We start from the raw sequence: 24069 nt of genomic DNA on the forward strand, positions 1-24069 counted from the left end.
TGTCCACGAGGGCCCTCCACTGTGGAAGAGCAGGCAGAAGACTGGGAGTCAGGATGGAGCGCGAGGAGGATCAGTCCATCACTGCTGGCGTTAGAGAAGGAAGGTGTGGATCAAGAGTGGGAGGCCTGCAGGTTTCCTCCCGAGCTTCCAGAAAGGAAGGTGGCTGCCGACACTGAGATTCCCGCCCAGTCGTAGACACTTCTGATTTCCAGGTTCCAGCACCATGAAATCCCAAGTTGTGATGCTTTAAGCCTCTGACTTCCTGGTAACTCATCACCGCAGCAAGAGAAAATGGATGCTCACACAGAGCAGCCTGCCCAGGGTAGAGGGCAGCCTTCAGCTGCCCCTCAAGGTTTGTGCTTCTAGGAAGACCAGCCTTCAGAAATGGGAGATAAGCTGAGACATTTTCAGCTAAACAAAAACTAAGGGAATGTACTCCAAAGACAGTTTCACGAAAGGCCACACATCAGAGTAAAGAAGATGGTCCCATAAAGAAGGCATCTAACCAGGCATCCAAGCTGAGGACCATTCAGTAAAACTCCCAGTCTGGAGTTTTGAAAATCGTCCATGTCCAAATGCCTTGAAACAATCTACCAGGACAGACCCAGGAGGAAACATAAGATCTGAACAGGCCTGCAAATAAGGGTTAGAGATGCCGGACAATGGAGTCTTCTCCGCCCACCCACCTAGGGCTGAAAGCTGCAAACACCTGTCTCACTCCCGGCTGCAGCCCCGGCTGTGACAGCACGTGACATTTGCCCAGGAAACTCCGTCCAGTGATCCAGACACCACTGAGACCTGAACTGTGACGTTAGCCGCAGGGCCAACAAGCCAAGGTGTGCCGCAAGTCAGGAGAAGCAGAGAGGACCAGCACAGCCCGCCGGGCCCGGGGGCTGGGTGCAGGACTAAGACAGCGCTGGGCTCCTGTTCCTGTCCACAGGGAAGTGCCCGAGACAGACGGCAGAGAGGGCGTGTGGCTGCTGGGCTCTCGAAGGCCCCCGAGTGTGCCTGCAGCCTGATGTGGACTCGCAGGTCCACCGGGCCCCAGCCCAGCGTGTGATCGCAGCCGCAATGGGAATGGCGGGTCCACGCGTTCCCCTGAGGCTGCGCGCCACTCGTGAGGCCCAGCGCCACCTCTGCTGCAGGGAAGAGGGGATTCAGAAACCAGCACACCACGACCAAGGCGCCAGGTCATTGGGGGACTGCGTCCAAGACTGAGGTCTAGAGCAAGGTCTAGAGAGTGACAAACAGTCCAGGCGACTCGGGGAGGAGTGAGGGGGGTCTGGGAACAGAGCCTGGGGCTCCTGGCTATGTTAATATTTTCTTTCTCAAGCTGGGAGGTGCACTGACATTTATTCCTTTTGGTTCATCATAAATCCCACATGATGCGTTTTCCTGTGAAGCCACGTGCCATGGTCACCTAGCGGGCAGGAGGTGGCACCTCACCTGGACACACCTGTGTGTGCTGTGGGCCAGTGTCCTGTGCCCAGACAAGGGACACACCTCACGAAGCCTCTGTCTCCACAGGACACGGGGACCTTGTGGGAGTGCTGTGTGGACGCTCACAGGGCCAAAAGACACAGTGCATAGAGCCAAAACCACAACACACAGCTGTGCCTGGCCTGCAGTCGCCCGGGTCATCTCCTGGGTGGTGCTATGAGGCTACTGGAAAAGATCTTCTAGCATCCTGAGCTCCTGAGATGGAGCGGGTGCCAGCCTGAGCCCCAGGGGGACCGGGGAGGAGGGCCAGGCTTCATACCTGATGCTCCATCACCGGCTCACAGACCGCCTCCCCACATTTAGCCTCCCCTCAGGCCTCTCCAGCCCCCTAGCTTCCTGGTAGGGCCCAGAGGATGGGCGTGTGACACGAGCTAACAGATGATGGAGACTGTATTTTTAAAGTCAGACTCTTCGGGACTTCCCTGGCAGTCCAGTGGTGAAGACGCCATGCGTCCACCACAGGGCCACAGGTTCGATCCCTGGTGAGGGAACTAAGACCTCTCATGCCATGTGCACAGTGCGGCAGAAAGAAAAATTACAACCTTTGTAAAATAACCTGTTCTTTCAGGGCTCACCACTCAGGTAACAAGTACTTGTGTGACTCTGAACAATCTGCCCAAATTCAATTTCAAATCCGGGTTCTGGGCAACAAACCCTGGACCTGAGATCCTGCAGAGGCTGGGTGTCGGACCTGTGCAGCTGGAGAGCCTCCTGCAGCCGCACTGTCTCCGGGCTCAGCCACCGCACATGGCCCCGCTCCAGCTTCCCCCTCCTATGCAGCTGCTCCCACAGGCCTCAGTCCACCTCCTGAGACTCTGTGTGCAACGTTGCCAGCTCGGCCTTCTGACCCTGCAGCACGCCAACCTTGAGCTGGATGGCCCGCTCCAGCTTCCTCCTCTCCTCTGCAAAGGCCCTTTTCATCACCTCCATTTCCCTCTCGTGGTCATTAACCTGAGGAGAGATGCATGAGTGATGTCGACTGGGGGCCCCCAAACACAATTCACTTGACGAATCAAGGCTGCCGGACCCAGCATCCAAACAGAGGGTGGCCCGGCTTCAACAGGCTGCCGGGGCCCGTGAAAGGCTCCCCATGGCTTGTGTGGCCGCCTGCTTCCGTCACTTCCTGTAACCTTTGCTGCAGCCTTGCGGGGAGGCCCTGCAGTTGCAGAAGGGAGGGTAGCGGCAATAGGAGGAGGGCAGGGGGGAGCAACACCCTCCACGAGGCCTGGAAGTCAAGGCCACAGCAGGAACCCAGGGGCAGGACCACCCCGCTGCCATGGTGATGCCTGGCAAGTCATGGGCACCATTCCTCCACAAAACCCACCACAACCGAGTGACAGAGCAAGAGACACATTCACCCAACAAGACAGGCTTGGCCAGGGCGGCCTAGGAGCCCCTGTGTCCTAAATCGCTTCAGTCGTGTCCGACTCTGTGCCACCCTGTGGACTGTAGCCCACCAGGCTTCTTTGTCCATGGGATTCTCCAGATAAGTAGACGGGAGTGCTTGCCATGCTCTCCTCCAGGGGATCTTCCCAACCCAGGGATCAAACCTGCAGCTCTTATGTCTCCTGTACTGGCGACATAGCTCCTCTTTTCCACTAGTGCCACCTGGGGAGCCCCTGGCGCGGGGCAATCCCAGGAACTACGATTCTGCTCCCAGAATCTGCTTCAGCTGCAACAGAGCCAGGGGCTGTGACTTCCCAGCGCAGGGCAAACAGGGAGGTCTGTCCTCTGCACCGGCCTCCAGACACAGGGAGGGACCCAGCTCCCTCCCGTTATTAGCTACTCCTTCCGTCCTGCCTCCTTCCGAAGGGGGTGGAGGCAGAAAGTCAAGGTCACGCACATTCCCTGCACACCTCTGTCCCGCTGAGCGCACTCACTATGGGCAGATGTGTACGCAGATGCGTCTCAGCAGCAGGAAGTTCCCCGATCTCTGTGGCCTCGCTCAGTCCCCTGACCTTGGTCTCCAGCTGGATCTTGAGTTCTTCGTAATGCTCCTTCAGCTGCTCCAACGTGATCTGTTTTTATACTCGCTGGGGCGGAATCACCCACGAACGTGATGGTGCCTGAAAATAAGAAGACATGTCCCTTGATGCTCTGCCCAGGACACCACGGGACCCGATCCAACCTCCAAGCCGACCCTGGAGGAAGCACAGCCTTCCGTGGGCCCTTTCTAACAGAGGACGGCGGCACTGGTGCTCAGAGGCCACGGGCCGGGGACTGTCTGCTGTGCCAAGTTCTCCAAGTTGGCATTTTTACAGATCAGCATTTCGAGTCTTTGCCAGAACACAGGTCACTTAAAGGTAGAAACAAGGAGGAGGCCTCCTGCTAGATCTGTGAGGCTATAGGGGGCCCATGCCTACCCCTTTGACCACGGCAGGCACACAGAGGGGCAGGGACCACAGGAAAATGTGAACAGGGCTCAGACAGCACTTCGGGACGAGGCGTGACAAAGCCATGTCTTCAAGCTCTGTTTCAGCTTCCTCCTTTTTTCAGAGGCCCTCGCCGCTCACTGTTACATCACATAAAGCACGAGGGGGTCTCAAAGAAAATGTCACGCAAACTAAGCTGTCGTGGACTGAGGCTCCAACAGATCATAGGGAGGGGGTGGGAGCTACACCTGGTCCCGAAGATCCTCCCCACCCGTGGACCCACAGCACATGCGGCCAGCCCTCCTGGGCCCAGGTGACCACAAGCCATGCGTGGTAGGGGGCACACTGAAGGCTTGATTCACAATGCGAGTGTGGCCACTGCTGGGGTTTCATCCATGCTGGAGGATGGGCTCGAAAGTGAAAGGAACAGACACATCCTGACCTCTTGCCTGCGCTTTTCAGTTCCCAAATTGTTTTCCATGGAAGAGGGACAGACTTGGCAACATCTGGCCGAGAGAACTCGGGATAAGCATCTTAGGAAAGAGAGCATCCCATCGCCCTGACAACAGGAAGCTGCCGCCTGGGTCAGGAGTGGCCCCGTGTTTGGATGCAGGGCCACCCCAGCCTCCACCAACCACGTGACCCCTGCACCACAGCGCTGCTGTCCTGACCACCCCTCCTCCCTAGAAGGGGCTGATAGACGCTCCGCAGCCAGATGGGGGCGAGGGGAAGAGAAAAGGCTCCAGCTGCGAGAGCGCCCTGGCTGCCTCGGCGCCAACACGAAGCTCGGGGCTCCCTCCGGTGCTATGACCCAGAGCCTTCTGGCCACCGCACCTGGGGCGCAGGTCCTGGCTCTCAACAAGGGCCACACATTCCTTGCAGCTCAGGCCAGTCCAGGGAAAAAGATAACCGCCCCCTTCCCTGTGGCCACATGGGCCCCTGACACTCATCGAGGGATGCGATGACATCAGCCAACAACCCCTGGCTGAGGGCAGCAGAGCTGTGGCTCGGGGGCCAGCAGAGTCCACTGCTGCAGGTGCAGGTGAGGGCCTCCCTGAGCGACCAGGTGCACAGCAGACCCACCCGTCTTCCCTCAGAGGCCCCGAGGAAAGCTGACACGGGCTGCCCTTGCCAAAGCCATCACAAGCCGTCCCCCATCACCCCCGCCCGTATCTCCTTCCATCCCCCCTACCTTAGGAGGCTCACAGGGGACACACCTGCCCTGAGGTCACAGCAAGGTCATCGTAACCTTCACCACTTACTCTGTCCAAGCAGTAGGACCTTCATCCTCCTCCATCTCCCTTGGGGCTCTGGGTTGCCAAAACCCCTGGCCTCAGATAGGATCCTTCTCCCACACCAGTGGTCCGAAGGACTTGTGACCCTCTGGGCAGTGGGCTGGCCCGCCACCCCGTCCCCAGGGCAGGAGCATGCGACCCACCACCTCCCAGCAGACCCACCACCTCCAAGCACCCAGTGCCTACCTGCCGGGCTGTGTCCTGGCGGCAGGCGGCCATGCCGACTCCGGGCCATCTGTGCCTGCAGGCCTTCCAGGGTGGCCTGCAGCTCATCGTTGCGGTCCTGCAGGTCCTGTGGGCAGAGCCAGACAATTCCTCCAGACACTGCAGCCACCAGGCCTAGGAGCGGAGGGGGCCGGCGCCTGGGGAACAGTTTAGGCCCCAGCAGAGCAGGTCCCAACCTCCAGAATGGGGCACCGACACTACACCCGGGCACCGAACAGCTCCGGAAGCGACAAGGAGTGGGAGTCATTTCCCAACATCTTATGCCTGGCACCACCTTCCATCACTGGATACACAGAAGGGACCCAGGGGGAAAAAAGTGCAGTGAAAGTGAGACATGGAGAAAATACAGAGACCTTTTAACACCTGAAACCACAAGAGTTTGGGGGAATATGCTCATATGCGTAGGGGAGATTCGGGGGGATGGGAGACTTAAGAGGAAGGGTCTCTGGGACCTTCCTGGTGGCAAAGCGGTTAGGACTGAGTGTTTTCCCTGCAGGGGACTCGGGTTTGCTCCCTGGTTAGGGAACTAAGATCCTGCAAGCTGCATAGCACAGAGGGAAAAATAAAAGAGAAAGGGTTTCGTTTGTAACAAGCATCATTTATCCAAAGAATCAAATATAACTCAACAAGCCCACTTGGTCACTTGGCTTTTACAGGCCAGTGCTGAGGAACAGAGAAGTCACAGCTGCAGGGCCTCTGGCCACTCTTTAGCTAAACGGTTCTATATTTGTCTCCATTTTATAGAACGCAATTCCACACAGAAGTTTTTTTTAAAAGAAAAGTTGGTTTCTTTGAAGAAAAAACTTTTTGTAAGGTATAAGAGTCATTGATTTACTCAAAGTTCCTCATTCCACAAAAGAAGTAACAAAGCCAATGGCCTTCTTACTGAGTCCTATGCCAGCTACTTCCTCAGATTAAGAGAAAACACACAGATTTTTAACTATAATGGAGACAAAATGAATATGTAAATCCTTCTTATATAATTAAACAACGCTTGTGGCATGGCACAACATTACTTTCTAACTAAATCATGTGCTTTAAATGCAAAAATAAGAATAAATCAATAGCAAACTCCTATCTGTAGCAGTCGGGCGGGAAGATCCCCTGGAGAAGGAAACGGTAACCCACTCCAGTATTCTTGCCTGGAGAATCCCATAGATGGAGAAGCCTGGTAGGCTACAGTCCACGGGGTCGCAAAGAGTCGGACACGACTGAGCGACGGAACAGAGACGGATCTGTAGCAGTCGATACAGTTAATTTAGAAAGAATAAATATTTTTTAAAAACAGGTCAGGGGACTTGAAGGAGAAAATCTTTATTTGAGTCAAGCAGGCCAAAACTGAAGAGATTCATCCTTAAAAGGATGTTCATTTTTTCCAGATGAAAACTGGTTAACTAAAATCAGTCAAGAATGAATTATCCACATTTTGGGTTATTTAGAACAAAATTTAAAACACACAACAGATCTCTCTTTACTGTCTAGTATACTTCTATCCAAGCTCTCATTAGTTGGTATATGCAAAAAGTATGAGTGTAATCTCGGTTATAATCTAAATCTGGTGAGAAATTACAGTTGAACTTCATTTCCTCAGCCTGAAGTTTCAAGGGGAGGACTTATACTCCTACCCTCCGTATGAAAAGAGAGGAGATTTATCTAACAGGTGCGTTTGGGACAAGGAACTAAGAAGTGCTTGCTTGGTTCCAAATCTCTTCTTTGAAAAGAGGTTATGTGCCCACAGCACCGTGAACTTGGGTTCTGCAGCAGGCAGCCTGCCCCTGGGATGGGGGTCAAGCATTTGCTTCCTCCTCTTAGGCCTGCGTGGGCAAGTATCTGACGTGGGATGAAGTCTCTGGAGGCCCGCGGTGACTGCACAGCTAAAGCACATCCTCCAGGTTCATGGCTCTCAAGTACTAAGACCCAATGTAACTCCAGTGCTATCGAAGAAATCTTAGACTGCTCTTCTATGATGGCGAGAAGCCAAATGAGAAAACAGGTTAAGACTGCATTTAACAAGGGCTACTTTTCTCTGCATCACCAACATCATGAAAACACCATCAAAACCATAAACCCGTGTGCACTGACTGAAATGGATATTTTAATCACAATGATTACACAACGGAAACTAGTTGCAATTTAAAGACTCCCCATCATTGCTATCTCAGTCATCATTCAGCCAGGTGATGTCAAGACAGGGACAAAAGTGAGCTTCATTTACAAGTTTTAAATATTTGATTTAACTACTAACTTAGAAACACTGTACAACTGCTCGGCAAGGTATGTTTCAGAAATGTAAATCAAAATTCTGTAAGTAAAATAGCAATTAAAGATGTGCTCTTGTATAAGAAAATAACAAAAAGAATGTTAACCTAAAACCAGAAATTAATCTTTTGATTAAGTATTACAAGTTTGTTTAATTCATAAAAAGGACTTATCTAGGATTCCTTCAAATAAAAAACATCCATATGTTGTTAGTGTTTAGATGCCAGTCAGTCACTTATGCTTAGGGGTAGGAAAACCGTGGTGGGAGCAGCAGAACCTGGAAATGATTATGAACGACTGCCAAAGTGAAATCAATTGGAAAGTTAATCAAACTTCTGCAAGTACACTTTTGGTTACTAGACAATAAAATTTCATTTCTAAAGTAGAATTTCAATGCAGCTTTTCAAGAAATTTAAGATTTTAAGAAGTATCTCCTAAAAACGAGACATCTAGGACAAAAAAATCATTAAATGTCTCCTTGATGATCACAGTTGATTATGGTTTTACTTAGGGTGCATAAGTAAAAAAAAAAAAAAACACAACTCAAGTTCACCAAATTAAAAACAAGGATCATTTATATCACAAATCTGAAACCCAATGAAAAAAATAGAACTAACCTTGGTCAAGTAAGTCTCCATGCTGTCATTTGAAGGGCGTGGAATTGAGACAGAAAACCCTACGTTCGCTCTTGAAATAAGATTTGCATTGAACCCTGAAGTAGGATTGAAATTTCCAACAGAAAAGGGCTCCAGGATGGGCCTCCTGCTAAGAGGGCTGAATAAAGATCCATTCTGGTGTTTCTCCACCTCAAGTTTGGTGCTCATCTCTGCCAGCCTCTCATTAGTCCTGGGGAAGATGGAAAGCACCAATTTCATTCATGTTTCCCTAAATGACTGGCATTTTAAAAGTTGCCATATAGTAAATGGAATTCTCATTAAACTGTTTGAACACTGAAGACACAGAGCAGACCTCCTGTAATCAATGACAGTTGTAATCCTGTTCTAAACAAGTACCCATGCGTCTGGGGCACCTCAAGTAACAAATCACAGCTGGGAGAGAGAAAGGGCGTCAGAGAGAAAGGGAGGTGGCCTCACAGTGACACTTCCTGCCTCTGGGACACACCTGCCTCCAGGAAACAGTTCAGGGATGAAGAAACACACTATCCCACAAAGCCATTTTCAAGTGCTTCCTTTCACCACCCTTGTACATACATTTCACTCATAACCTCTGAGAAATTAAGCATTTGGCTCTGAGGTATCACCTAGCACCACAGTCTCAAGCGGGGGATGAGAAAGTCAATGGGTGAGACAGAAGAGCTAAAACAGCCCCAGGAACAATGACAAGTATCCCGTGCTTTTCCAAAGTTCACTTTATGTTACTTCACTTCTACGAAGAGCCTATGTCAGCACCTCTTTCTGATGGTCCGAAAAAAAGACAATAAAGATCTGGAGACAATTTCTGGTCTCATTTAAAAAGCCAAAACTCTAAACAGTGTTCAGTGTACGTTTTACAGGGAGAGGCATCGCGCTCCCCAAGGAGGGAGACAGGCCCCACCGAGCTCCTTACCCGGAAGCCACAGCCCACATCCCAGCATCAAGTCTCCACAGCCCTGAACCCTGTCTGAGCACCTGTGCTTCCCTTGTGCATATTCACTTTATGCATCAACTAGCAGAACGTGCCCTCGGGGACCTGCTTCTTTGCTGTATGCTGTTTTGGCTTAGGCTTCCTAGGAATGCTCTGCTTTCAGACAGTGGGGAAACCTGGACTAGGCACTGCAGGTGCGATCTGCTCTTTCCATTCTCCACACATCCCCTCAGTCAGGTCACTACATTACTTTTAGCCACTTTGTGATTTACCCTGCCTTTAATCCATGTGTTAATTTCCCCCTATTTCATAAGTATGCTTTGACATAGCGTGGAAAAACTTGATACAGTACTAATAGTTTGTCTTCAGGCGCCCCCTTAGCAGTGACCATCTAGTTAGCTTTCACTTCCTACTAATCTCATGTACCCCTCTCTGTAACAATTAGGCTTTAGAGACAAATTAATGAACTAAATTTAGTTTTTGTGATTCTGTGTTTTGACTTACTTGTCTAGTTTATCTTGCAATGACTATCTAACTTCATATTCTACTAGTTAGAGTTGCTTATATTTTTCCAACTCTGCTTTATTAGAATCTTCTTGCAATGTTTTCATTTTGGAGAGCTCAGATTCCAAGTCTTTAATTCTGAGTTCCATCTGTTGAGATCCAGCTTGTGTCTAAGGCAAATTGAAAAAGATAACAGCTTTAAAATAATCATTAACCTGGAAAATTACACTTGTTCCCTTTAGTTTTGAGTCAGTGATTCAGAGAGCGATTTTAAAGGTGAAAAGAAAAAAAAGAGCAGGACTTTAAAACAATTATCGTCAATGTGAAGTGAATCTGAATTATAAAATTAAAGTGGAATCAGTGTTACGGTAGTACTTATATAATCTGATAATTCAAAGAATAAGAGGATCAACTTAAAATTTTAAAAACTGAACAAGACAACTTAAGAATAATTCAAGAGGATGGTGCCAGTTTTAAACCACAATATTTTCTTTTCTTCCTAATGGTCTTGTTTTATACAAATTGGTCTTCTAAGTAAAAGGATTCTCTAGTGAGAATCATTCTGATAGGCCAATTTAGTGATAACTGTGATGGAAACTGAAATATTTAAAGGGAAAACAAGTGTCCCCCTTCCTTCCAGAAATCTACAAAACTAACTGCTGTAAGGGAGGTAGAGGAAACACATAAACTGTATACATCCAAAATGTAATGGACAGTGAAAGTGAATTCAAGCACATGACAGATCAACAAATTAACCTGCAAAAACAGGTTGACTTCTTTTAATTTCTCTACGAGACTCTGTCTCTTTCTTTCTTCAATCTCCTGTTGATACTGCTCTACTGGACTGTGTTCTATCATATTCATTTCTGTATGACTTTTGAGGGTCACAACTTCTTGCTCCAACTTCTTTTCCTTCTCTCTAGTTCTTTACATTTCTTTTGCATTAGCTTCATAGATAATAACTCCTGTTGAAAAACTTGATTTTTTGCATCTAGGTGCAGACATTTTGAAGATGCAGTTTCCAGCTCTGCTGGAAGAACATCAGTCTTCAAGAATAAAATGATACCGTTTGCTAATGAAGAAAGTAGACTGAGCACAGCCTAACCCAAACCCAGGATCAAATAAATAACGATGGTATCTGTATTGTAGAATGTAGGACCAGGGATTACTCAGAGGATCAAGAAAGAAGTTCAAACCACCAAGAGTCACAAAATATATTCTTCACTGTCATCTTTGGCACACATCAATTGCACTTGATTTTACACTCTTTTATTGTTCTACAATAATATTTTTCTATCTTTCCTCATAATATGAGTACAAGTCACCTCTCAGTAGAATGTCTCTTACTCCTTCCCCAATCTTAATGTCCCAGGATTTTAAAGAGTTTGAGGGATACTGCACTGAATTATCAAGGGCTAAGTTAATAAATGCCTCCCAAAAGAAGACTGTGAGAATAAGACTCTAAGTAATAAATCTCATAAATATGGATTCCAATCCCATAAGCCTCTGAAGTACAAAGACTTTTTGCTAATTTGAATTGCATTCCAAAGAGAAATTATTTGCAAAGTGAAAGAAATCCCATTTCCTAACAGTTTACAGAGATGATCAGTTTTCTGAACAGCAACAACAAAAAATGCCTCATTCCTGTAATCCACTGTCACTGTCCATTTATGCAAGACAAGTGCTGTGCATATCAATAAATATTCCCTGGTACACCGATGTATACTTAGCCAAGATTCCCCCTCACGGAAGAAATGTCAACAGTGTAAAATTAGGGGCTAAACTGTTCTTCAGAGACTAGGTAACAAGGGCTGATGTGAAAAGGCTCAATGAGAGCTGGACAGTCAGGAAAGCTCCATGAAGGAGGAGAGACTGGGTGCCAGGTCAACTGTAAAGACAGAAAGGACAGTCTGAGCAAGGGCCAGGAAAAGGTGAAATCAGCCAGCTAACTCTGAGGATAAGATTCAACCACAGGGAAATAAAAACATGTCCACACAGAATCATGTAAATCAGTGTTCACAACAGCATTATTACTAGCCCCGAAGTGGCAACAACCCAAAGCTCCATCAAGTGGTGAATGGCTAAATGGCTTAGCTTACTGCTCACAACCAACAGAAACGGAAGAACCGATGCGTGCTATCACATGGATGAACCGTGAAAACATGACGTCAAATGAGAAAAGCTAATCCCAAAGGAGCACAGACTGCATGATTCCATTTATATAAAATACCGAGAACAGGCATGTTACAGAGACAGATATGAGACTGGGGGTTGCCCGGGGCTGAGGGAGATGGGAGGCCACGGGTGGTGGCTAAGGGATGCAGGGTTTTTTTCAGGGGGTGATGGAAATGCTCTAAAATTGACTGTGGTCACAGGTTACACCTCTCTAGACTAAGAGATACTGAACTACACATGTTGAGTGGGTGAATTCTATGATATGTCAATCATATCTCAATAGCTTTTCAAAAAAAATCCAATGGCAGGATCCAGATAATCTTAATTCTCTAGTTTGGATGTATGTACCAACTGATGTATGCACCATCTGAGTGCCTCCATGCTTTTACCATATATTCAAAATGAAAAGGAAAGAAGGCAGTGCCTAAACTTCAACTGGTTTGTATAATACTCTTTCTGCACAAGTTATTCTGAAATCCATGAAATAAGTATATACGGAACTCTACAGCCATTCACAAAAGGGAAGATGAGAAATGATACTTTTTCTGAACGTTCCATTAAACTCATACTAAACTCTGATTTTAATCTGGCTTGCCTCGTCATGGTAATGCAGCTACCACTTAAAAAGTATTGTTTCAAAGAAAAAAAAGGCTCTCAACTTGTGTGAACAATGAGGCACAATTCTCAACTTTCTTAAGGGTAAAAAACATGAGAAAAAAATAATATAATGCAAATGGCAGGATGAAAGTCGGAGTTTAAGAAACGAGTGTATTATAAAAGTAAGAAAAGTGCAGTAAGTTACTTGTAACAAAAATACAGAAGAGAGCTGACCATGAAAATGGGTGTCCTAAAACACTTTATCCCACATATTAACTGTCAACATGTTCAATTTCGTACAGACCTGACTTGTGGGTTGACGGCGTTGTAGTAGTTTAACATTGTTCTTTAAATCCTGGGCCGCAGCTTCTAAGTGAGCGCAGTAACATGCCGGGACTTTCAGTGACGCCTCCAACATAGACTGCTTTCCCACAGTGTCAGCCAGCTCTTGCTGAAGTTGTCTCACAACTGCCTAAGAAGACGCTCTGTCACTGAGTTTATCAAGTCACTCTACTATTATGTTAATGGAGAACTCCAACAGGTGTACTTTGAAAATTATCACCACAAACAGCAACCCACCTTCTTTTTCCTCCTCACTGAATCTGGTTACAGACACAGAAGGGGCCACCCTCCAGCCTTCCTGATATTAAGTTACTCAGACAAAGGATGCGGCCCCACTGTCCACGCCTTGCCCCTCCTAATATGTCTGCAGAGCTTCACCACCTCGTGTCCAGAAAGAAATGAGTGTGTAGGTGGGACAAGTGGTGGAAAATTTTCCACACTGTGGAAACATTTGCCCTCTTTTTTTTTTTTTTATTAGAAGTTTTGATTAACTCAGAGATCATCACATATTCCAACCAGTGCTCAGATCTCTCGAACACATTCCCACCTCAGCAGAAAAATGAGGCCATTCTCTTGTTGCTTACCTATTTTATATCTAGTAGTATCTCTGTGTTAATCCCAAACTCCTAATTTATCCCTCCTTCCCACCTTTGCCCTTGGCTAACCGTGAGGCCCTCCTGGAGAGCACAGGGAACTCTACTCAATATTCTGTAGTCACCTACCTGGGAAAAGGAACTGAAAAAGAATGGATATATGTGTATCTGTAACTGAATCAATTTCCTGTGCAACTGAAACTAACACAAAATTGTAAATCAACTATATTTCAATATACAAGGAAAATGAAATTTAAACAATGAGGCTGCTCCCATGGGCTTCAAGGAGCCTTGATAACCTGGCCTCCACCTGCCTCCAGACCTCGACCCCTCAACCCTCTCCCTGAGTCACTCCGTTCCATCTGCTCACGAACCCCACCACCCTTCATTTTTAGAGGACAAACTTGGATTCAAATGGTAGTAATTGATCCTTAAAATGAGAATTATGAACAAATTGTTTGTAAAAATGTTCTAGTTCAGTTCAGTTCAGTCGTGTCCGACTCTTTGCCACCCCATGAATCGCAGCGCACCAGGCCTCCCTGTGCATCACCAACTCCTGGAGTTCACTCAAACTCATGTCCATCGAGTCGGTGATGCCATAAAGCCATCTTATTCTCCATCGTCCCCTTCTCCTCCTGCCCCCAATCCCTCCCAGCATCAGACTCTTTTCCAGTGAATCCACTCTTCGCATGAGGTGGCCAAAGTATTGGAGTTTCAGTTTTAGCATCAGTTCTTCCAGTGAACACCCAGGACTGATAGCAGTGGGAAGATTAAATCAAGAATAGTTTTGCTAAAGCGCACCCTCTGAGTCCCAAATTATGACTTAATGATAAGCAGATACACCTGAAGAGTTGAGAGGCTTTAATAATAAATGATTCAAGGCTGAAATGTTTCCCACATTAACTCAAACTGACCTGAATAAAATTGTACCAACAAATATAACAAAAAGCTATGAAAAGCTACTGAAGCCAAAGGAAGAGATATAAAATATAGCCTGGGGGAAACCTGGAATTGACTGTCAAGGTAATCCATGTAACTGAAGCTTAATTTGGAAATATTCATTTCAGGTTTGAGCATTTCATTTATCTGCTTCATCATGATACTGACATGTGGCAACATAAAGATGAAAATTATTACCTTAATACTAAAAGAGTAAATTGCTAATACCTGTCTATGTTAACAATTTAGAACTGAATCTCTTAACATTTCACAAACGAAACGATGTCCCTACTCAAAGTGAAGCATTTCTTCAGTCTAATTTTTATTTGCTGGATACAAGGTATGCTTTTAGGCTGGTTGAGAGATCATAGATTCACAGCCTGTGTATTTTTTATATTCAACTAGATTCAACATTTCACCAGAATCAAGAATCACTTTGAACTTTCTTTCAGGAAGTCTGAGAATTATTTCTCCTTCTGGATACTCACTTCTCCTTCTGCTTTCTCGTTTTCGTACTGATCCATTCTCTCTTTTAAATGAATCCATTCGTTGATTAACTCCCTGTTTCTTTCCTCCAGCATCAGATCTTGTTTCTCACGTTCGGCCGGAAGCTTCCTCACGATCTGCTGAAACTGGTCTTGGATGCTGATGACCATCTTCTCTTTTCTGTCGGTTCTGTTTCGTGCATCATCCAGCTGCTGTCGGAGCAACAGGTTTTCACTCTGGAGTTGACATAATCTCTCCTCTAAGGATTCCTGCTTTCCAAAGTATGTATTCACTTTGCCTTGTTCGTTCTGATAAATGTGTTCAGTTTCCTGCTTTTGACACTCTGCTTGACTTAGGTCTCTCTGGACATGTTCTAACATCAAAGTCGTTTCTTGAAGATTATCTCTCATGTGATGCAGCTTGATTTTCAGCTTATTGAACTTACTTTCCGCTGTAGATCGTTGCTGGGAAAGCATCTCGTTGTTAGCTTTTAGATGAGCCACATCGGACTTCATTTTGTCCTGCAAGCATAACCACTCTTCCTTTGCTCTCTGGAAGGCAAGTTTCAGATCTCTTTTTGATGTCTCACCTTGCTCATGATCGTGTAAGGCAGCAGCCAGTCTAGAACGGTAGGATTTCACTTCCGTTTCCAGCCTTTGTTTGCTTTCTTCATTCTCCAGCTTCGAGTTTAGCTTTGTATTCTCCGCTCTCAGAGCATTAAGCTGGCCTGGAAAGTGGGATATAGTCTTTGTTAACATTTCCTCATGCAGTTTTATTGCCTTTTGAAGATCCTCATAGTTTACTTTGAGCATTTCAATGTACTCTAAATAGCTCTCTTCCTTTTCCCGTTGCTGATTTTTCAGTGCGTCTCTTTCCAGTCTTAGCACAGCAATTTCATCCTGCAGCATGTGGTTTTTGTGCAACAGGTCTTTTGCTTCTTCACAACTATCCGAAACCTGAGTGAAACAAAGGAGATTTTTAGCTAGTACTCAATAAAGTGACATTTCATGATCTCCTCTGAAATGAAAGACTAACCTCTATGTTTATACAATGAAAAGACTGCACCAAGGGTGTCTCCAACAGGAAAAAACCAGGTTCAATACAATCCTCAGACTTTATACAAGGAGACATTCCCAAAGGTTCAAAAATTTAATGGACGACAATGAATCCACGAAAGTCACAAAGAAATCCCAAGAGACTTTTCAAGAAGCTCCGAACTGGAGAGTTTTCCTCTCTGAACTACAACAAACCCAGAAGGCTTAAAATAAAAGATTCATAGATCTGACTACACTTAGCAATTGCATCTGATGTGGAATATTTATATAATGGAAAACTAGTAAGCCATAAAAAAGAATGAAATAATGCGATTTGCAGCAACAGGGATGGACCTAGACACTATCACCCTAAGTGATGTAAGTCAGTCAAAGACAAGTATATCATACTGCTTATACGTAGAATCTAAAATGAACCTATTCACACAGCAGCAAGAGACTCACAGACACAGAAAACGAACTTACGGTGATCACAGGGGAAAGCGGGGTAGGGGAAGGGATAAATTAGGATGTTGGGATTAACATATACACACTAGTAGAGATAAAATAACCAACAGACATCTACTGTACAACATAAGGAACGACACTTAATATTCTTCAAGAAGAATCTGAAAAGGAATATGTGTGTACGTGTGAGTGAGTGTGTATGTGTATTACTTACTCAGTCATGTCCGACTCTTTGCGACCCCACAGACTATAGCCTGCCAGGCTCCTCTGTCCACGGAATTTCCTAGGCAAGAATACTGGAGTGGGTAGCCATTTCCTTCTCCAGGCTGCTGCTAAGTCGCTTCAGTCGTGTCCAACTCTGTGTGACCCCAGAGACGGCAGCCCACCAGGCTCCCCCGTCCCTGGGATTCTCCAGGCAAGAACACTGGAGTGGGTTGCCATTTCCTTCTCCAATGCGTGAAAGTGAAGTCGCTCAGTCGTGTCTGACTCTTAGAGACCCCATGGACTGCAGCCTACCAGGCTGCTCCGTCCATGGGATTTTCCGGGCAAGAGTACTGGAGTGGGTTGCCATTGCCTTCTCCACCTTCTCCAGGGATCCTCCCAACCCAAGGATTGAACCCAGGTCTCCTGCATTGCAGGCAGATTCTTTACAGTCTGAGCCAGCAGGGAAGCCCCATTTATATAATATACACACACATATCCATATATCTCTGAATCACTGTGCTGTATACCTGAAACTAACAGAATATTGTTAATCAACTATAATTCAATAAACAGCACCACTTGCTAGGTTTATAAACACTGCATCCGATACCTCCTATACAGCTACTTCACAATAAGAGGCTTAACTCTCTATAAATAGACTAAATTTTGTACAAGAAGTTTTTCCTTGAGAATATGCTACCTTCTAACATTTTAACAGGCAATTACAAGAATTACACCTATTGACAACTGTACTAAGCACTTCTACAAACATCACTTAACTCATTAGCTGTAATGATTCTGAAAAGGAAAGAGTTAAACATATGAGGAAGCTGCAGCCTTTCTGCCAGGTCTGTGGACTCTACTACATCCAACCACGTGTCTCTAGGACAAACACATCAAAACAAAGCAAGCCTCCTATTTCATTCATGATACAGACACTAATGGTAAATAAGGTAAAATTTAGAGAGCTCTTAGAAAACTATGAGATTATTTGCTGCTGCAATAACTTTAATTATCTCTCCATAATGTTTAAAATATTAAGATGGGGAAAATACAATGTAAAACACTTAATAACTATCACTAAATACATACTATGTATATCTATCACTGTTTTCAAAAGTTCCCTGTACTGAAATAGGACAATCACAGAGCAGAGTGCTCATTTCCTCACAAGTAGAAGAATGACATCCAAAATGTGGTCTCTGAACTGCCTATAGTTTCCTCCTTACCATCAGGGGAAGTGATAAACTAACCTAATGAGCAGCTGAGGAAGTGAAATCATTACCAAAACCCAGAATACCTATTATTAGTAGCAAGAGTTCCCCCGTCTTGGTGGGGGGGTGGGGGCAGTTTTATAAGTTTATTCTAAAGAAACAACTTTTTAAAGTGTTCAAAAGTGTTTTCACAATGGATGGGGCAGTTTTTACAAAATGAAAAACAGTACGTGATGTGAAAAGGTCGTTGATAGGGTATTGGTTAAAGAAATGACAGTGGAGCCAAGAACGGACTCTGATTTAGACACTGAAGGTGACAACGTGCATGGAGTGACAGACATGTTCACCCCAAAGCAGAGGGACTTTGTCAGGTAGTGTAGTTGATGGTGGACCACACACGGTCTTCCTTGCCTAAACCACCATCAGGGTCCCAGCTCCTCCGAGAGAGTCACAAAAGATTTGAGATCGAATCCTATGGAACATATTAAAGGCCTCTCCTTGGAAGAGGCCATCGCATGTCACTACTTGACTGCTCTAGAGAAATGGATTTGAATGACAAATACTACTTTCCCGAGCTCTTTGCTTTTCGTTGTGGGAGATCTGCTGCTAGGATCTCGGGGATGGGACCCAGTCCGTGTTTGAGAGGGACATCGGGTGTGGGAGCAAATTCCTCTGCTCTGAGATGCCCCTCGAGAACTCTGCAGAATGAAGGACAACAAACTTCAAGAGTGTCTGGTTTCTACCAACTGCTGGAAAAAAATCCCTGCACCTCTCGAGGATGCCAGTTAACACCTGTCCCTGAGGACTTTACCGTGAGGGAGAAGCCAGCTGGGAAAGTTGGAGCCAGCTCTGAGCTGTTCATGGGGCAGGTGGACTGGAGGGCTGAAGGGCACAGAGGGAGGGGGGTCCACGACCCTCAGCCACCTGCCAGATTGAAGGCCAGAGGCAACCTGATGTAAAATTAGGCACGATGTTCCCTCCCAGTGCCCCTTCTCTTCTAGACCTATTTACTCACGAATGGTCTGTCAAGGCTGAAGGATCTGTTGCCTGAGGTGGGCTGAGAGCTTAACCTCCAGTTTCGAGACCATTCTAAACCTTGTGGTTTCTCAGTATCTATTCTGTGAGCTACTGACATGATCTCTTCCTCCCTCTGCTCGAAAAAAGTGCATCCAGCATGTCAGGATCATACAATTCTTATTTCCGGCCTTGTTACTTTGGGAATTTTGAATTTCTTTTGTTTTTAACAAGTAACCTAAAATTTCCTATAACACTAAACAAAATGACACTAAATAAATGGTACAACACTAAAGAAACTGGTATTTTTTAAAAGGGGGGATATTATAAATAATACTGATGAAATAGTGTTAGAAATTTGAAATTTTCACCAAAGATTTCTCTACCTGATTCAGATTATTTCTTTCAGTCTTCAGTTTCATTTCCACTGCTCGGAAAGTGAGTTCTAGTTGCTGTTTCACTTCAACTACTTTACTATATCCGTCTTCTTTCCTTCTTAAGTGCTCCCTCTCTTTTTCATATGTCATATCGGCATTTCTTCTAGTCTCTTCTTCTTGCTTTAAGGTGACTCTGCAAAATTTAAAGCTCTTCTTAGAAAATCATGAGATTATTCACTGCTGCAATAACTTTCGGTCCCTCTTCACAGTGTTTAAAATAGTAAACATGTGGAGAATACAATGAAAAACACTTAATAATCATCACTGTGTTCAGACAGAGGGTTAAGAATAAAACTGCACAGAATTTTGTTTTCATCTTCTCTTGAGAAAAATGGCTACTTCATACATCTGCGGGTGGGAATGTAAAGTAATATAAACGTTCCTAAGAATAGTTTAGAAATATAGATCACAGACCTTTTTTAAATTCTCATACTTTAACCAAATAATACGATATTATTAAAGAAAATCTATTCAAAATAATTAGAAAGGTAGAAATGAATTTATAGAAAAAGGTGTTCCTTGCAGTATTAAATAGAAAACAGAAAAGTGAAAAACAACTGAAAGTCAATGTGGTAAATATTTAATGGGGCTTCCATTATGGTAGACTTCTGTATGGTCATGAAAATGATGATTTGGAAAAATATACATTAAGTCATTAGAAACATTCACTATTAAGAACCAAGAATTTCACACTCCACAATACTAGTGACAATTTCTTCCCTGTAAAATTCGAGAGGATAAGTTAGTCCTTATAATACATCTACGTCTCTGTAGTATTAAAGGAAACAGCAGTTCAAATATTTCTTTAAAAGCGAGATGTACCGTACCTCAAGCTGATGAGCTCTTGTTTCCGTTCTACTTTCCGATGCTCTGACTGTGATTTCATTTCTTTTGTTTCTTTTGTTCGGAGCCCAGGAACCTGACTTTTCATTTTGTAAAATTCTCCTCTAAGTAGTTCAGAGAGGCTTCTTTGGCTTCTAAGAAAAGCTACTAATCTTTCTTGTGAAAGAATTGTAACCTGAGTTTTGAACAAGCTAACAGAATCTGCATTATGAAGAAAACAAAAATAGAAACAAACAAACAAAAAATTGATGTGAGTAATTTTTGAGTATAAAGGACTGTGCCTTTCACGTTCACTCATCCACGCACTGAACAAGTATTAAGTGTCTATAATGTGGAAGACATTATTCTAAGCTCAGCAGATAAAACAGATGGCCGGCTCCTATTTAGCTTGAAGTCTAGTAGAAGAGAAAGACAAATAAAATAATTATGAACTCAGATAGATACTCTATGAAGAGAGAGTTCTATGATCACATAACAGAACTTGACATAGATTGGGTCCAGGAAGACTTTCCTGGGGAAGAGATGTCACACTGAGAAATGAAGGATGAGCAGGAAGTAGTAAGTAGAGTAGGAAGAACAACACTGTGGACAGTCTCCAGCTGCCGTACGTTACTAACCAAGACAGAGCGAACAGATACTGATTGACCTTCCTGAGGGGAGCGAGCAAAAACAACGCCAAAGACAAAATACATTAAACAATGATTTTCATGACAAAGGACTTCAGGGAATGAAAGACAATGATCCTGGAAACACATGAGGATAGCCTAAGGAATGCCCCAGCTCACTGCCTGGAGAGAATTTCCAGGCCCCAACAAGGGGAGAAGGAACAGAAGCTGAGTCAGCCAGACTCCCTGAAAGGAGGTGATGAAGCTGACAGTCTGGTGAAACCAAAGTGGGCAGAGAACACAGAGCAGACCCGAGGAGAGGAGAGAATGGGACAGAGAGAAAAAGGACCCTGGAGATCTGAGGAGGAGCCCCTCGGATATTCAGCAGAGCAACGAACAGCGCCCATTTGGGAGAAACCACCTGAGACCAGGGAGAAACCATCTGAAAAGACTATAGGAGCCTGTGACTGGTGCTCACTCAGTCCCAGGAATTCCATCTATTCTCATGAGTCAGGCTGGAAAAACTTCTTAAAGTAGAATGAATGGGGTAGTCAGTAAGGTCTTGGCTCCAAGGCAGGAAATAATCAGCCCTAGCCCCAGCCCCAGGGTCCCTCTGGATGCACCTAACAAATCAGAAGAAGCACGAGCACAAAAGGATCTCTGGAAAACTCTCAATATTTGGAAACAAAATCATACGGATCAAAATAACCCTCGGATCAAAGAGGTAATGAAAAGAAGAATTACAAAGTATTTTGAACTGAAGGAAAATGAGAATGTTAAGACCAGCAGACACTGTAGGAAACTGGCAAGCTGATTCTAACATTCATGTTGAAAGAAGGGTAAAAAATAAAACCAGATAAAGTAGACAACTATGACCTTTAACCACACAGCAAAGAGAAGCAACACTTGGGTTACATGATGAGACCTGAAGTTTTAAAAATAGTAAATAATTAAAGTTGCTGTGCAGACTGAGGTTCCTCAAGGTGGAGTGGCAGGGAAGGAAGTTCTGAGATTATTTCAGCTACTCTAGGAGGGAAATGATGCTAACATGACCTTGAGTGAAGGCACAGGAAAGAAGAGTCAGCAGAGGAACAGTGAATGAGAATGGTCATAGGCCTGTGGCTCAGAGTATACACGCACTTTCATGTTCTTCTAATGCAAAACATACTTCTGAGGTGCACAGCACTGTAACAGATCCCTGGCTCTAGAGCAGTACTAGAGAAGATGTGCGTATATCACTACTCTATACACAAACAGGCTTTCTGTTAATATTTGCACTGCGCTCCTACCTTTACGCCCCAAGCCAAGTGGTTCTACTTGCAACACGGAATTTGTAGAGTAAAGCACGTCATCATCCTCAGAAACAGTCTCAGAAGACTGAGTTAAGTCATCCAGGTGGTTCACATAATTAATTTGTCCTTTGACCTACACATAAATAATACTGTCTCACAATGTCCTTAAAATATGTGTAAAATAGATTAAGTGTACAGAGGTGATAAATCTCTTTATCAAAGCAAAAACAGACATTCTTAAAAGAATAGATTTTTATCAAAAGGATAACTTTATCATTGGTGTTTCTAAATGATGTGTTCAAAGTACAGTTCTCTACAACAAAGGAAGACTTTCTATTTTGCCATTCTTCCTTTTACAAAGTATTTTTTACGAGGATAATATTTTTTAAAGTTCATTATTTTTGTTTGTCTTTTTATGATACCTTCTTCTTTTCATACGGTGTTTTTCCCGCAGGCCTAAAAAAAAACAAATGATTCTTTTCAGGCTAATAGTAAATACTCAAAAATGCAAACAATACCTAAACTTTTCTTTTTTAGATAAGCTCTTTGCATTGGTAAGTAATTTTCTATAAAAGGATGCAATAGTTAGTAAGAGGAGCATTAAAGGACAAAGATAATATATCAGTAATAGTAATAAAGCATTACATTTAGATCCAAGGAAAAGGAAAAACATAACGTTTTTGCGTTATGTGATAGAAAGCAGTAAACCAGGGTTTTTCGCACCTGTCATTTTCAATAAGAGCTAACTTTTATGGCAATAAAACCTATCTGGGAGATATTCCTTAAGTCCTTCTAAGAAAGAAACACATTTTGAATAACCACGATATTAGCTTTTTGAGGACTTCCTAGGCAACTGCTATGCATTATTATAAGCACTTGACGTGTCTTAAAGGCATTTTAATCCTCACAGTCATTCTGGAAGATAGGTATAAGAAGAGATGGAGCACAGAAAGCCTGAGGAACTCGCCCAAGCCCACACAGCACATCACCAACAGACCCAGAATTCAAACCCAGGAAATCTGGCTTCAACACTGCTCTTCCAAAATATGCTGAGAAAGTAATATTGAAAAGTCTTTTTAAGTAACATGATGGTGAATGAATCTATAGCATTATTCCATGTCTAGCTATAACTATAAATAATAATGTCTGAACCTTAAAACGTATTTCTCAAAAAATAAAAAGACCAGATGTAGAAACTCCAATACTTTGGCCACCTCATGCGACGAGTTGACTCACTGGAAAAGACTCTGATGCTGGGAGGGATTGGGGGCGGGAGGAGAAGGGGACGACAGAGAATGAGATGGCTGGATGGCATCACCGACTTGATGGACATGAGTCTGAGTGAACTCCGGCAGTTGGTGATGCATAGGGAGGCCTGGCGTGCTGTGATTCATGGGGTCGCAAAGAGTCAGACACGACTGAGCGACTGAACTGTACTGAACTGAACTGAACTGAGGCAAGTCTGGAAATCTACTTTCAATAAAGATTTGTTTTTCGTATAGAAATTCATCAATCGGCATTCATTCAACCATTCTGCTGTTTCTTCATGCATCTGACATCCACATATTGAACACACAATGTATGTTAATGACTCTCTTAGTACAGGAAACATGGTTTTTGTCATTCAGATCTTTATCATCCAAAAGGAATAATCTGTGAAAGACTTAATAATTTTTTTCTATTTCATATCAACAAAATCTTCCCCTTTTCCCTGAAATCTATAAACAACTATGAAGTTAATACGATGTGATGTTTCACAGTACCTTACAAAATCATAGGTACTCACGAAGTTACTGTCAACTAGAATCATCAAGGAATTATCAAATCCTACTCAGTGTAGCCTAAGTGTTTGTAAATTCACAATTATGTAATTTTTGAAAATCTACGTGATAGAATTAACTTAAGTAGTCATCTGCATATTCAATTATATATGAATATTATACTTCAGAACCAATGAACAAGCCCTTCCCATAAAACTATATATGAGCAGAAGTATTATGTACAATTAGTTTACTGGAATAGTTTCAAGATAATGTCATACAATCAATAAGCTTTCTAATATTGGAAATGCAAGCAAGATTAAATAAACA

The 24069-nt window shown here is 44.2% G+C and overlaps 1 protein-coding gene across 8 annotated transcripts in view; it reads right to left on the reverse strand.

Annotated features, from left to right (window-relative positions):
• Positions 1 to 24069, reverse strand: part of LOC129535983 (ankyrin repeat domain-containing protein 26-like) — a 185177-nt gene that overhangs the window by 157345 nt on the left and 3763 nt on the right. For 4 of the 8 annotated variants that reach the window (XM_088827885.1, XM_088827890.1, XM_088827884.1 and 1 more), the window contains 11 exons: positions 22402 to 22435; positions 21977 to 22112; positions 20067 to 20283; positions 19189 to 19372; positions 14874 to 15827; positions 12816 to 12983; positions 9740 to 9909; positions 8269 to 8497; positions 5354 to 5459; positions 3357 to 3566; positions 2192 to 2451 (listed from right to left, as the gene is read on the reverse strand). In XM_088827885.1, the coding sequence (XP_088684011.1) occupies positions 9787 to 9909; positions 12816 to 12983; positions 14874 to 15827; positions 19189 to 19372; positions 20067 to 20283; positions 21977 to 22112; positions 22402 to 22435 (1816 nt within the window). In that variant the 3' untranslated portion in view covers positions 2192 to 2451; positions 3357 to 3566; positions 5354 to 5459; positions 8269 to 8497; positions 9740 to 9786. The remainder of the gene's footprint in view (positions 1 to 2191; positions 2452 to 3356; positions 3567 to 5353; positions 5460 to 8268; positions 8498 to 9739; positions 9910 to 12815; positions 12984 to 14873; positions 15828 to 19188; positions 19373 to 20066; positions 20284 to 21976; positions 22113 to 22401; positions 22436 to 24069) is intronic. The other 4 variants (XM_088827887.1, XM_088827888.1, XM_088827892.1 and 1 more) reach the window with 4 other exon arrangements.

The sequence above is a fragment of the Moschus berezovskii genome, chromosome 19, assembly GCF_049115385.1.
Source record: "Moschus berezovskii isolate FMDL1 chromosome 19, NW_MosBer_1.0, whole genome shotgun sequence".
Taxonomy (NCBI): Eukaryota; Metazoa; Chordata; class Mammalia; order Artiodactyla; family Moschidae; genus Moschus; species Moschus berezovskii.